General features: G+C 37.3%; 2 protein-coding genes across 3 annotated transcripts; one reads left to right on the forward strand and one right to left on the reverse strand.

Moving 5' to 3' along the window:
- Window positions 1-353: 353 nt before the first annotated feature.
- Window positions 354-3,283, reverse strand: tmem69 (transmembrane protein 69). 2 transcript variants are annotated; one of them, XM_079432284.1, is made up of 3 exons: window positions 2,090-2,205; window positions 1,848-1,897; window positions 354-1,629 (listed from the first exon to the last, which is right to left on the reverse strand). In XM_079432284.1, the coding sequence occupies exons 2-3, from the start codon at window positions 1,890-1,892 to the stop codon at window positions 919-921; spliced, it is 756 nt and encodes a 251-aa protein (XP_079288410.1). In that variant the 5' UTR covers window positions 1,893-1,897; window positions 2,090-2,205; the 3' UTR covers window positions 354-918. The 2 variants fall into 2 exon arrangements, with proteins under 2 accessions (XP_079288410.1, XP_079288409.1); XM_079432283.1 differs by lacking the exon at window positions 2,090-2,205 and adding an exon at window positions 3,106-3,283 and having other exon boundaries at window positions 356-1,629.
- Window positions 3,074-14,717, forward strand: LOC306879386 (vasculin-like protein 1). The gene is made up of 12 exons (XM_079432282.1): window positions 3,074-3,463; window positions 4,800-5,940; window positions 7,307-7,420; window positions 7,592-7,721; window positions 7,813-8,132; window positions 8,312-8,387; window positions 8,491-8,687; window positions 8,874-9,014; window positions 10,872-11,027; window positions 11,356-11,474; window positions 12,450-12,552; window positions 12,656-14,717. Exons 3-12 carry the CDS (start codon window positions 7,361-7,363, stop codon window positions 12,809-12,811), a joined length of 1,458 nt encoding a protein of 485 aa, XP_079288408.1. The 5' UTR covers window positions 3,074-3,463; window positions 4,800-5,940; window positions 7,307-7,360; the 3' UTR covers window positions 12,812-14,717.
- Window positions 14,718-14,882: the final 165 nt, after the last annotated feature.

Raw genomic sequence — 14,882 nt, forward strand, 5'->3', positions numbered from 1 at the left:
AGGTTTGTATCAGATAAATGGAAAGACACAATAAATTGGAATAGAATGCAAAAAAAGTTTATATATTTTGATGGATCTTAATTTAAAGTAGTGCTGTCAAATGATTAATCGCATCCAAATTGAAAGTTTTTGTTTACACAAATGTATGTGTACTGTGTATATTTATGTATATATATATATAAATACACACACATACAGTGTACTTTTTAACAAATATTTAAATGCATATACATTAATATATTTATATTCTTATATTTTATACATTTAATACATAAACATATTTTTCTTAAATATATACATGCATGTGTTTGTATTTATATATACATAATATATATACAGAGTACACACACATTATGTAAACAAAAACTTTAATTTTGGATGCGATTAATAATTTGACAGCGCTAATTTAAAGAGAAGTTTTATACTAAAGTTTACTCATTGCCAACAAGTAATTAGAATAATGAGCAAAGGTATTAAAAAATGAAAACTCTGAGTAGTATATGGATTTCATGTTTTTCCTAAAAATATAAACAAGACAACAGGGAAATAATTAGACATTTTCAGAAATGCAAGTTTACTTATTCAATACAATACAGATTTTAATTTGAAACATTTCAGCATTTGAAATTTTCTAGCACTGTGGTCTATTTTTATTTTACAATATTTTTCTTCAATCTAACTTGATACAGTATGTTAATTCATATTAAAAGTGAGGAAAACTATTTTTATCTGTAAGGCCAATAACCTCCAACAACAGAAAACAAAATTTATATTTTATAAAAAAGGAAGCAAATGTCATCATAATTTATAACTGAAAAAATAGCCAGAATCACCTTTAAACCTGTAGAATATGGTGAAATATTATCAATGATGACACTTATTTCATATTAAATAATTGACAATACAAATGCACTTAGTTCATTTATCAGTGAAATACTTCTTCTCAGGATAATACTGCTTAATGACAATAGTGCCCATCAAAGAGAAAAAGGCTACAACTGTGAGGATGGTCCTCAGGGCTTTGAACCAGCTGGGATATGTGGGCAGGAGGGACAGGTCATAATGCAATGCTATCCCAAGCCCCACTATCACAAGCACAGCAGACTGTGTAATGTCATGACAAAAAAGCAGTGCTGTCCAAGCAATCACAGAGGGAACCACACTGTTGGCTAAATTGAGCCAGTCAGGTTTTGCTGGACTCCCGGCTGGCAAGGCGAAACCCCAGCGTACCCCACCAAGAAAGGAAACAATGGACGCTCCGTATGCAACTTGAGCAAATGCAACTTCAGGAAGATACAGCTCTGTGACAGCCATAAGTAGAGGAGCAGAAACAAAAGGTATGAGACCAGATAATCCGAGATAGAGGGCAGGCTTTGGAGCTTTCTTCAGGTCTCTCATGTCATAACGAACCAAATCAAGCTCTCTTGATGGACTCTCTTCCTGAGGACGTTTCTTCAGTCTATGTGCAGACCAGTGAAATGACTGGGCTCCCAGAACAGAACCAGCAACATGTCTTGGGGGCAGCTGTCCATATAAACCTCTAGTAAACAGTGTTGAACAGTGAGTGGTCCGCTGCCCTACACAGGCAAACTTGCTGGACACCTGCAGGAGGCCACTCCACTGCATTCCCTGTTATTAGGGAGGAAAGAAATGTCAGTTAACACATTTACGTATTGATGAAAATTCCCATAAACAATGGAAAATACATCACGTGCTGGAGGTCTATAACACAGAGTACTTATTCATAAGATAAAAAAATAGAAAGTGCAACAAACTAAACTGACTGAAGCAACAACAACTGATGGGTTAAATCGAAGTCCCTTTCTTTGGTTAAATGTTTCACTCACCCCAAAGTTACGAAGGATGTGACGTCCGATTATACTTGCCAACATTTTACCTGCAATTCAGATAATAATAAAACATTATTAAACATATGTTTGAGGACAATCATTGCAGTGCTATCTGAATCAGATCCGTTTAAAGTTAAGCCGAATTATATATTACAAAAGCTAACATGCTAACTGTGCACCCAGGATAAGCAGTGCTTATCTGTCAGAAACATATTCGTCTAAGAAATAATGAAACATACCTTGATTTCATATCATATTGCCGTAACATAAAACGACTAGTTTTTATTTGTCAGCAGAAGGTCATTACAAGGCATGTGGCGATGTGAAGGCAGACACTACATAACACGAAAAAGCCAAGAAAGTTCCTATAAAAGTCCTACGGAAGTGTCCAGGGTCATGTATTTAAATTTAGATTATAAACAATTTAGCATACCAGCAATTATAAAAAAGCTACACTAGGCGTTTATGGATAGGGTGGAGTCTCATGGGAATGGAATGTTGCAAAACAACAGCAGTTTAAAACTATACTTTAAAATGTTTAAATTTTTTAAATGTCAAATATTATTTGTGGTTAGGTCTGACTGAAAATGAATACAGAAACATAAAATGTATTTATTTTATTTAGTTATTTAAATCCATTCTATTGCTATTTAAATTCAAGTCTATTATGTAAATGTAATCTATCAGATAATTATTCAAATTTTATGCAAATGTGATGTAAACGACAACAACAAAAAACAAATACATAATCCGTAAATGATCAAATAAAATGAACGTTTTATTCATATTTTATTTAAATAACAGAAATTATTATTAGCAAAACAATTAACAATAATTATGGCTAGCAAATTTTTCTTTTTAAGGGTCTGATGAAGCAGGTGGATCACTCATGTGTTGTTCTAAGTGGTCACTCAAGGGCATCCGTTTTGTTCAATTTTAACAAAGTGAAATATTTTTTAAATATGTGTGTGATTATTGACTGAATGACACATCATAGTGTTTGTGCAAAATGGGAGTTTACTGTTTCAGTGATACCTGATATTGAATTGTAAATTTAAATTGCTTTCCATAACTTCCTACAGGAAAGACACGATTCATCTGTTTGCTTTGCACACATTATGTTCACATAGATGTGTGTGCATTTTTCGGAAAGTCTATTAAGTTTATACACACACACATCTGGTTATTTTTGCGTTACTTCACGTCTACCAAAGCGTGAAATTGCATCATTCAATTTCTCAGCAGTTTGCATTACCTGAGGGCACGCAGTCTGCCATGTTGTTGACATAATATTTTGTAAAAAAAAAAAACTCGATATATTTCACAAATAGTGCAAAAACAGCTTTAAAAGTCCACACTCTGTGTGTGTCGAGCCCTCTCGTAAATAATGTTGTGACGCGGCGAGCGTGCTGTGCTCTGCGATCGATTAGCTCGTCTGTGCAGAAGTAGACAGGAACAAGCTAGATGGATTGAAGTCGGAACGAGTGTGATTAAAAAAACACAAACAAAATACAGAATCAGAAATACGACAACCTCCAAGCTGTCAAATTGACTTGACAAGCGGTGCATCATTGTCTTCGATTAACTTATTGGGATAGACAAGGGATCAAAAGGTAGGTGTATATCGAAATGTTTATTCGGTGGTTTGGTGTCGAGAGGGAGCCATTTTACAACACTTTATTTCTGCTCGGAATGCTAGCTTAGCCTAGCTCGCGCCGTGGCTAAAACAACACGCATTCCGTCACGACACAAGCCCGAGTCGTTATAATTCACCGTTATGTGTCTGTCTAATAATGCCTAAAAGTTTCTTTGCTCTAAAAGTTTGAATTTAAACACTCAGCGTGGACTAAAAGGTTTCTGCACACATTGAATGGCCTACTATGCTAACTGTGCCGTGCTAGCGAGTGTTCAGCAAGTAGAAAGACAAATAAGTAACGTTATTTACTCCTAGTTCGTTATAGTTTGTTAGTCATTTTAACTCCTGTATGCTCCAGAACGTGTGGCTGAGCATATTAAATATTAGTTTGCAATTATCACGATTATATGTTAAAGTCTATTTTAGTTTATATTTTGCAGCTAACTCTTTTGCTAGTTATACGCCTGCTTTTAGCTTTCCGTAACTTTACTTTCTACTTCAACTGTTTTGCATTATACAAATACTTGTTTAACCGTAACGTTAGCTAGACAATTCACGGCCGTGGACAGATACATATCATATAAATACACTGACAAAGTGATGATTAGTCATGTTAAAAGTGTACTTAACTCAAAAATGACATTTTTTGTCATAATTTACTCACTCTCATTTTGTTCTACACCAATATGATTTACTTTATTCTGAGCAATAGAAAAAGAGATGTTTGGCAGAATGTTAGTTAATAACAGTATCAGACATTATTCACTTGCACTCATTTTTCATGCAGTGAAAGTCAAATGACAAGACGAGATGTTATTCTGCCTGTTTTCTCCATTTGTGTTCCTCTGAGGGGAAAAAATATACAGATTTTGAATATAGGGAAGTGAGTAAATGATGGCAATAATGTTATTTTATTTTTTACAAATGCTCAATATTCAATATTTTTATTGTAAAAGTATCAGTTTAAAAATTGTAACCTGTGAAAGCAGCTTATTGTGCTGACAAACTAAGTTTTTTTTTTTTTTTATGTTTTGGTGGTTTTCAAGAGCCAGCATTTGGGCACTTGCAGACCACATTAACTTTTTAGACAAAGTGCTTTGTGGCAAAAAATATGTGCAAATATAGTCTCTCAGTTTGAGGTAATAGAAACTGCATACATAATTATTATCTAAGATAACATCAAGAAAAACATCACTTAGAAAGTTTTATACTTATAACACGTCACCCTGCAGAACACGCAATTGTGAGAAGAAATTAACTTTTTCCAAAGTATTGTTTGCTGGGTGATCAGTCAATTATTTGTTGTTTTACAGAGTTGGTCTGCAGATTATTTGTGAAGATCTGGAGGAAGAACGAACTGTTGGATTTGTGACTGCAGGATTTTAAGAGACCTGAGATCTCCTAACATGCAATAATACAATCTGGAGTACACCTGTTGTTTCACATTGAATGTTCAAGGTTTGCTTGCATCTGGACGCTTGTGTTTTTGTTTCACTGAATTACCAATGCACGGTACACCGTGTTTAACAGGAATCTGTGCACTTTGGCTTCAAGTTACTCACCTGTGGAAGCTTCTGCGAATTTGATGCACTGGAAGGTTGGAAGTGTTGTTACAAGTCAAGTCATATTTACTTTAAATTTTTTCGGTAGCCTAACGTGATATTGGTTCACCAGCCATTTATCAACCATATGGGGAGACAATTAAAGATGTCAAGTTTTCATGGTTTGGTTCACTGAATCATCCAAAGTATGAGCTGTTGAAAGCAAAAGCAATTCTCATGACTTTATAACATAAAGCACTTCTAGATATTGTGATGTGACAAATCAGCCCCCCTCCCCTTTTCGCCCTGCCGTAGCACCTTCGCTGTTTTGATGAGGTGAACGTATTCAGATCACCACTTTGTGCAAAACAGCTTTGTGTGGTACAAACCCACTCTCCGTTTTTTTATTGCTGTGTGTGTCTTCAGCCAAAAATGAGTTCGTAAAGGAGCTTCTGAGTGTCAGAGCAGGCACGACGTGCTGCTACCACAAGCACCCAGAATAAGAGACTGGACAATCCAAGACTCAAACAGTTTCTTTTCAGAACCCCTTGGATTTGCTTCATTTGTATCCAGTCAACCTGAATGCACGCAGTCATTATCGGTGAACTAAGGGTGTCGTGGAGAGTCACTCTGGCATTCCTGATCAAACACATCCTCTATTCTTCCGCAACTACACGCCACTGATCAAGAACAACACGTCTCCATCTCTTCCATCACCTTATAATTTTACCTTGGGCTGCACAAGTTTCACTTCCATCTCCTTCTTTGCACCATCCTGGAAACTGGAGTTTGTCTGTGACAGGAGTTGCGGTTGTCCTGAGGCTCCAAAGCCTGTGAAAGAGCGTTGGTTGGGCCCTCTACACAGATACAGCCAAGGACAGGGCCAACGAACTACAGAGCCTTTGTCTCTGGGGTAAGAAGCCACAACATTTAGCTGGAACTTTACTTGGTATTGATTTATTTTCTACTTTGAATGAGATATCACTTATGTAATGGAATGTGAGATTTGTCGTTAAGTAGAATGTATTGTTTTAAAGTTAGTTCTAGTTGAGTCTAAGTAAATACAGACAACCATATCTAGGCCAATAGAGCCATAAAACAGAAGTTAGTGTTTTTTGTTTTAATGTTTAACCTAGAAACTTCTAGCTTGTATTTACAAAAGACATGACTTATTTTCTCGTAAAATTGGCAGGAAATGAAAATCTTGTAAAAAAAAAATTAAATCATAATATTTAAATCACTTTGTCATAACTTGATCTTCTGGTGAAAATGACAGACTTTTCTCCGGTAACATGCTGGACTTCTCTAATTATTTAGTCTGTTTAAACTCCGTCCCTCCACATTCAAGTGGTTTTCTGATTGGTTCAAATGTATGGACCAGCTGCTTCATTCTGTATAGAGAACGATGGACAACTTTTTTTGGTAATATTTGTCAAGCTGTAGGGCATATTTTGTGCATGGTATTCCAAAAATGTATTAGTAGATTCTCTAATATGCAGATACAACTGTAAGCAAGCAATTTGTAGGTTGTTATCCACAAAAAGGGTAAGCCCTGCAGTGCTTTCAAAACATTTCTCACTTTCATTGAGTGTCCTGATCAGCCTGACTCTTCAACATTGGCTCAACCAATGATATGAGTTTCAGGGCAAGACTGTTTATTTTCTGACCTTTGTCTGATGGGGGAATATTGAAAAATGCTTTAAAATAGTCAATCTTTTTTAATTTGGTGCTGGAGAAATGGCACTTTATTTTTAAAATCGATTTTAAATCAAAATTCTTGTTTTTATGGAATATTGCAGCATTTTTAATGTATGCTTCATTCAATTACGTGAATGGATTTTTGAAGGGGATTGACCATTTCAGAGGAGTTTCGATATTTTCATTTCATCTTTCCTATAATGTCTAATAAAGTAACATTCATGAGTGCAGCTCTGCTTCGTTTACAGCCGTTACTGGGATAACTGCCATTTCTGCCGCTCTAAAAGAGCCTCCTGCTGGCAGAAAAAGAATTTGCTTATTTTTTGTAAAACAAACTTTTATGTTTATTTTTTATGGAGTGTAAGTCTATGGGAAACACTGCACTCACATTCACAATCACAGCAATTAGCAAACAATGACGATCCAATCAAATTGTCCTGCCCTCTTTGTATTTGTCACAATAGGAAAGAAAAGATAATTGCAGTGTCCCTTTCTTGCTGACTTTAAATAGGTTTGCATTAATGTGACCTACTTGTATTAGTAGACTGTAATGATGTGATGTTTGTTGCTTGCATTGTTAGTTCAGGCCATGAGGTTTGATGCCTCCATCCACTGACGGGAGACACTGGACCTAAATGGCGCAGCATGACTTTGTTCCTGCCTGGCTTAACTTCTCCACGCCTCAGCCCGCCAAGGTATTGTAATGGATTGTTGACTTTGTATTGATTTTGTGCTTTTTTTTTGTTTGTATTTGTTTTTATTCAGGACAGTATGACTCAACGGCCACTCTTAGTTCTCTTGAGCCTAATCATTCTTTTCTAAAATAAGCTGAAGCTGTCTGTTTAATTTGCGTCTGTGATTTTTAGTCCCCTGCTGCCCCCCTTGAGAAGCATGGAGAGCACTTTCCCCGCGGAGACAGCTGGCCGGGAGTAAACCGCCGCAGGCACAATTCTTCCGATGGCTTTTTCAACAATGACCCACTAAGAGCACCTGGAGGTAGAGGAATATGCATCTAGCCTCCTTTGCATGCAGAGTTAATCTGTTTCTTGTCTTGCCCTTTGAAATAGCTGTTCCTTTTTCTCTTCAGGTGATGGGTGGCAGCAGCCATCTCTGTTGAGGCATGACTCTGTAGACTCTGGTGTTGCGAAGGGGAGTCAGGGGGGATTAGGAGGTGGACCAGGGTGGAAGGAGACCCCCAGCTGGCATGGGGCACAGAGGGGCCAGGAAGGTCCTCACCACCACCACCATGCTCGACATATCAAACGTGGTGGAGGCGAAAGGGACAGGCAAGGGGGTCATCGACAGCGTAATGGAAACTTTCATCCTCGCAAAAGTGGCCCATATCAGGACAGATATTCTGATGAGGAGCGCAATGATGACAAGCTCAAGTTTGTTGATGAGGATTTTGTAAGTATTCTTTTCCTCTTGAGTTTGTTTACTTATGTGTTGAGGTCACACCCTGCCAGGCCTGAATTAACTGGTTGTGTCATTAGAGAGGTTCAGTTCTGTCATACTTTTCATGCCATTCATGAACCAACTGCATAGTTAGTTTGCATTCATGCTTTCTGATTTCATGTGAATTTCAGCCCTCCTTGAACCCAGAGACAACTGGAAAGCCAGCCAGTCAGCCTCGTGCTGTCGGAACTCCGGCAGGAGTATGGGGTAAAGTTGCTTTCATTAATTAAATCACTTTCTTCCAGCTGCATAAAAAGTATGTTGCATTTATTGGCTTGTTCTGTAAGGTTTTTTGCAACTTGTGTTATAGAGAACCCCCCTAGTGCTAAGCAGGCTATGTCTAAGATGCTGGTCATTAAGAAAGTGTCTAAGGAGGATCCCAGTGCTGCATTTTTGGCTGGTTTTGCCAGTGCTGGCCCTCTGCCTGCCAATGGTTCTAAAGTCTCCATCCCTGGACCCAGCGTCTACAAGAATCTGGTCCCCAAACATGCCACTGCTCCCACCAAGGTACTAAGGCAATGGATCTGAAAATAGTACTTATGTGAAGTTTGGGATTTGTTATACTAGCTTATTGGATCACATCACTTATAGTGAAGAGCAGGCCTTTTGTTTTTTGTTTGTTTTTTTTTCCTATTATAATTGGGCAATTGTGTAATTTTTCCATTTATGAATAAAACCTTTGCCTTTTTATAGCCTGGGCCATGGAAACCCAATGGAAGGGAAACTAAAGTGGGTTTGCATTTCTCTGGACGGGATTCAGCCTTCACCAGCCCAGTTTCTGTGACCAAACCTCTGACACCCGTCAGTGCACCTGCCCATGGCACTTCTAAAGAGGTAAAATGGCACCAAGGCTGATTTCTTTTCTTTTTTTCTTTAAGTTGGTCTTGATTTAAAAAGTCAGAATTTTTATTTAACTTTTTTTTTCTCCATTAAGAATATGCACTCACTATGTACTATTTCTACAGTAAATAGACCTTCGGTCACACTTTATTTTAATGTCCTGTTCTCACAATTAATTACAACTTTTAACTTATTAAACACTTAATTTGCTGCTTATTAATAGTTAGTGAGGTATGAGGTAGGATTAGAGGTCTGCACGGGCTTTAAACTGAAGCCCGAACCCGGCCCGTACCCGCGATCATTTAACCCGACCCGACCCGACAAACACATTTACATGTTAAGCCCGAACCCGAGGTCCACTCTATTTCTCACAGCAAATAAATACCATTTTTGCAATATGTTGTATTTTGGAAGTGCAAATTGATTGCCATATGCAGTTTTAATAAAGTTGAAATAACGTAACCTTCTGTCATTTTTACTCTTCTAAGTGTACACTTGCAGGTGTTTTGTTTCTAATTTACTGTTAGGCCAATTAAATAATAATAAGGATAAACAATATTTAAAAAGTATAGGCTATAATTATCTAACATCTGACTAATTAAAAATTAACCTCAAAACATAACATGCTAAATGGGGGATATTTAGCATAAAAAATGTATTGTCAGAATGTCGTCTCTCAGTTGTTGAATTTCGCGCAGACGTTGCCACAACGTAAATGTGTTTGCTCAGTCCGATCTCATGAAAGTGCGAATACCACGAATTGTATCTGTAGTGCTTATGATACGCAGTTTTCGTGTGCATATGATACGCACTTTATGGGGTGTAATAGGCACGCACTCCGCACCCCTAATCCTAACCAAGGGGTTTACAGTGCGTAGCATATGCATGCAAAAAGCATTTTTGGTGTATAAATGGCACTAGAAATTAATTTGTGGTATAGATACGCACTTTCATGAGATCGTGTTTCATAATCTGCTACTGGGCCGGCCCTCTGTCAAATTTTAAAACCCAGTGTGGCCCTTGAGCCAAAAAGTTTGCCCACCCCTGGGCTACACAGACACACAGGTAGAGCCTGTGTGTCTGTGGTCTGTGTAGCAGATGCACATTGCACATCTGCGCACGCAACTTTCTCTCTCGCGCGTGCCGGTCACCACAACACAGCAAGCAGGCAAAGCACACGGCACGTAAACTATATATAGCCTATTTAGTTTTTCTTAGTTACAAACCCGAACCCGACGCTGTTCAATAAACATTAACCCGAAACCCGCAAATTTTTCGGGACCCGTCGGGCTCGGGTCGGGTAGCAGACTTCTAGGTAGGATTAAGGGATTTAAAATATGGCCATGCAGAATAAGACGGTAATATGTGCTTCACAAGTAATAAACAGCCAGTATGCTAGTAATATGCATGCTAGTTAATAGTGAGAATTGGTCCTTAAAATTAAGTGTTACCAGACCTTCTAAATTCCTTTTAATCTTTTGCCAGTAAGGACCTAGTACCCAACATTCCCAGAAAATATGATTGTTGTTGGCTTCATTTCAAAGCAAATGCTTTCATAGTATCATTGTGTAATTCAGCCATTTATAAAACACACCAACAGATGAAGATTGGTTAAAAATGTTTACAACACACTTCTCTGCACTTCAGGATTCTGTTATTCATCAAACAAATGTTATCATGTTTATCTGTAGGAAAACAACAATAATCAACACAGCTGCTTACCCAGCATTTTCTTAAGTGGAACTCGATTTATCTTTCCCTTTCTCTCTCTCTCTCTCTCTCTCTCTCTCTCTCTCTCTCTCTCTCTCTCTCTCTCTCTCTCTCTCTCTCTCTCCCTCTCCCTCTCCATAGCCGCCCTCCAGCACTACCCCTCCCATAGATATCACCCCCTCACGGCTAAAGCTGATGCGGCGCAGCACAGACCGTAAGAGTGAGTTCCTGCGTGGGCTAAAGGATGAGAGAAATGGGGATGTGAGTGACTGCCACAGCCCAGGAGCTCCAGCAGAGGTGCAGATGAATTCATCTATAATCTGTTGTATTTTAGGTTAATTAGTTTGCCATTATTTGCTCAGTTTAAGATTATCTAGAATTATCTTATTAACAGATTTGGAAATTTCCTGCGTATACCAGTTCCAAAACCACAAATTATGTAATGTATAAAAATCAATTTCATCTGTTTTGTTTGTCAGCATTATATTAGCCATCAGAAACCAGATTTTCAAAACAGATTGTTTATTTCCATGATTTCAGTAAGTTTAGCAAGCAATTAACAGATTTGTTCAACCTTAAATTCATGTTTGCTGAGGTTTCATTTGTGGTTTGTCTTTGTGTGTAGGGAGAGGGAAGTACCCCAGAACCAAAAGAGTTTGGAGAGAGTCATGAGAACGGCATCTCCCACTCTCTCAGTGACTCAGACCCAGAACACTTGTCCAGCTCTCTGGAGGCGGAACACAGGTCAGAGAGACCACATACAAACACTTCAACACATTCTCCTCCATCAAACATATTTAAGCTCACTTCCAAATTCTAGTGAGCAGCCTACATGAGCAAATAAATGCCTTCTATTAACTTAAAGGTATAGTCCACCCAAACATGAAAAATCTGTCATCATTTACTCGCATTCATGTTATGCACAAAAGATGTTTTAAAGAATCTTGGTAACTAATAAAGTTTAGGTTCCCATGGACTTGCATGGACAAAAAATATAATGAATGGGAACCGAAACAAAACATTCTTTAAAATAGATGATCAAGTCAGCAGAAAAATAAAATGCATAAAGACTTGAAAGGATATGAGGTTAAGTAAATGATGACAGAATTATTAATTTGAGGTGGACTATCCTTTTAAATGGTGTATCACAGGTGACTGATTTGGATTGTTGTGCATGGGCAGCAAGGTCATGTATTATATAAATAACACTTCTTATGCACATGGAAGACAATTGCGTTCATAAGTTGCCTAGTAGCATGTTTCTTAACTAGCACTGCAATATTCTAAGAATAAAGATACGTTGTATTAAACTTTTTATTAATTTCATTTTGCTTTTTGGTTGTGGAATAAATTAAAATTTTATGTACCTTAATACAATGTTTTTTTTTTTATTATTGTTACGTTGTTGTTGTTTTTTTAAGTTCAATTTAATTTAAATGAGCTTATTTGCAAGCAAATTTATCTTGGTTCAACCACCACATTAAATGTATTTTTTCACTGAGCTTTATCACGTTGCATTTCAAATTAATTTCATCATGAAGGATATAATTTTGCCAAAACCAGTGATTTAATAATTGGCACACTTATCTTGTAATGCTAGCTACCTTCATAGGCAGCACACTAGGTTTTTGAACAGAGCCACAAATTTATCCGCTCACATCACAACAACATAGAAAATATCCACAATCCACATACTCACACGTGGATCCTCTATGACAGGTTGCTGAAGGCAATGGGATGGCAAGAATACCCAGAAAATGATGATAATTTCCAGCCCCTCACTGAGGATGAACTCAGAGAGTTTCAAGCTAAAACTGAACAGGTATGGGAAATGTATACACTGTTGTTTAATGTTTAAATTGAAGCGCATCCTGCACATTTATAGCTCATTCTCTTTGTGCCTGACTAAATGTGTTTGCTCTCAGATGAAGAAGATTGGTCTGGGACGTAACGGTGTGCTCTTGAAGCCACGTAGTGTGACCCTGCTAACCTGGAGGAACACCCCTAACCCTGGCCTGGAAGAGGGCTCCGAGTCTGAGACGAGCAGTAGCAGCCAGACCTCCGATGATGATGATACCTAATGTGGCTTTAAACACCCCTCCTACATTTCCCTTTCTCTTTTTCACTTATTCTGTCTCCTCCATCACACCCATTTGTTTCAAACTAAAAGAAGAGAGAAAAGATTATTTTCATGGACAAGGAACATCGGTCATATCCCAGGCAGAGAGAAAAAGAATTCACTTGTCAGCTCGTAGGCGGTGTCTTTTTGTATGAATGTTTTTTTTTTTTTTGCGTTTTTTTTTTTTTTTTTTCTATCTCTCCTTGTCTGCATTTTGTTCTTTATCCTGAACTAGAAATGTCAAAGAAAGCCACACAACACCCTCCACCAGATCTTTTTTGTTTTTGCTTGGGGAAAAAAGACTAATTCATAATAATAACAACACCAATTATAACCGTGATTTAACGTGAAATATGGCATCATCTGAATGTTCTATAAAATGGCTTCGACACCTTTCTAATTTTTTTTTTTTTTCCCTTTTCGCGAAAACAATTCGTAGCATTAGTGTTAAGATGAAACAATCATTGTGAGCCGCTGACTGCGACATTGCTCCCAGTCCCTCATATAAATGAACTTAAGCCAGTCATCTCTGCAGCAAGGAAGAACTAAAGCAACACTGAATGGACTGTCACATGCAATCTGGCAGCTAGAACAACAGTCCATTTCTGGCTCCAGTTCCAGTAAACTGCTCATTTACCTGCTCATATACCTGATTTCATATGTCTGCCAATTACACACGTGAGAAAACCTTAAAGGATGTTTAAAAGTTAGTTTGTCAGGAACTGGTTTTTGAATAAAGGTAACGTTTGGATGGAAGGGTCTATGTTTTATATGTTGCGTTCTGGGAAGCTAGGCGAACATACAGATGTTCAGTTCACTGAGGTTGGATTCTGTTTAGGAAAAAATCGAAGTTCAAAAATCATAAACGGACTGTTTTCTTTCTTGCCCATATATGGTGTAAAACAGTTTTTTTCCCGTTTACCTAAAAGCAGTTTGATTTAAACCATACTAAGATGCTGAACATTTCAGAGTTACTCTATAGAAAGCATTTTCATGCTTACAGAAATAATGCTGTGGCAATCATTTTCAATAGCTTTACATTCGTTGCATGTAGATTGATAAAGGGTATTCAATAAACACAAGAAAGGTCTGATGAACTTATTCCCTCACAAAACCCTAATAAAATCTACCCAATGGAATAGAAAGCATTAAACATTATTGAGCTTATGTAATGTTTACAATGCAGGAATTTATCTGAACTGTATGATTTGTAATGACTGTGAACTTTGAGCGATTCAGTAAGATGGCTTGCACGCTTTGTTCTGCTTTGTTGTTCTTTAAACAGTTCATTTTGGGCGCCAAGTTCTATCCCTGCTACTGGCAGTGAAGTACAGATCCATCTTCAAAAGTTCTTTATTTAATGAGGGACTGCTGGTGTAAATTGTGCATCTCCTTTTTGTACCTTGTTTTTGCTGATAGGGTATAAAAATTGCTTTATCACAGATTTAAGTTTCTTTTTTAATTTTGGTACAGCTGTAAAAATTTCCACGTAGATTTTTTTTCTTCTTTTGTTTGCATTATATTGTTTCTGCAGCCTTGATATTCAGGGTGGATTGTAAAAAATATAAGAATAAAAAATTGTGAGTTTTGGAAGATTAAGATTATTTTGATAACATTATTTACAGATTTGAGAAGATAAAAGGTGTCATGTATGGGTTTATCTGTATGAGACGAAGCAGACATAAACTACTGCATCATAATGAAAAGATCGGAGAAAAAAATTGTAATAAATATTTTGCATCAGTTTGCCAAACATGTCCAGCCTTTCGTTTTCTGCTGAAACACTTGGGGAAACATTCTTCTTGTTTTAGGGGGGCAAATGGTAATGTTCAAAATATGCTTGCAAAGGATAAAAATAATAAGCATTTAAACATTGAAGGGTTGGATTCTTCTTGCTCTAAGCTCATCTATTCTTCACCACTCCCTTTTCCAAGGTGATTGTAACCAACAAACAAAACTTCAGTCAACAAATGCACTACATAAAAGTTAAGGAAGACATTCTAACAAACAGTATATTCCTATTTGTTTTAGAA

This window comes from Barbus barbus (genome assembly GCF_936440315.1).
Source record: "Barbus barbus genome assembly, chromosome: 13".
Taxonomy (NCBI): domain Eukaryota; kingdom Metazoa; phylum Chordata; class Actinopteri; order Cypriniformes; family Cyprinidae; genus Barbus; species Barbus barbus.

Bases quoted from the DNA above. Each gene is read 5' to 3' on its own strand.
- LOC306879386 (XM_079432282.1), top strand. From the start codon at position 7,361: ATGGCGCAGCATGACTTTGTTCCTGCCTGGCTTAACTTCTCCACGCCT. The intron at 7,421-7,591 runs GTATTGTAATGG...TGTGATTTTTAG, and splicing joins CCACGCCTCAGCCCGCCAAG to TCCCCTGCTGCCCCCCTTGA. The intron at 11,028-11,355 runs GTGCAGATGAAT...CTTTGTGTGTAG, and splicing joins GCCCAGGAGCTCCAGCAGAG to GGAGAGGGAAGTACCCCAGA.
- tmem69 (XM_079432283.1), bottom strand. From the start codon at position 3,127: ATGGCAGACTGCGTGCCCTCAG. The intron at 1,898-3,105 runs GTAATGCAAACT...TCTGAATTGCAG, and splicing joins GGCAGACTGCGTGCCCTCAG to GTAAAATGTTGGCAAGTATA. The intron at 1,630-1,847 runs GTGAGTGAAACA...CCCTAATAACAG, and splicing joins ACATCCTTCGTAACTTTGGG to GGAATGCAGTGGAGTGGCCT.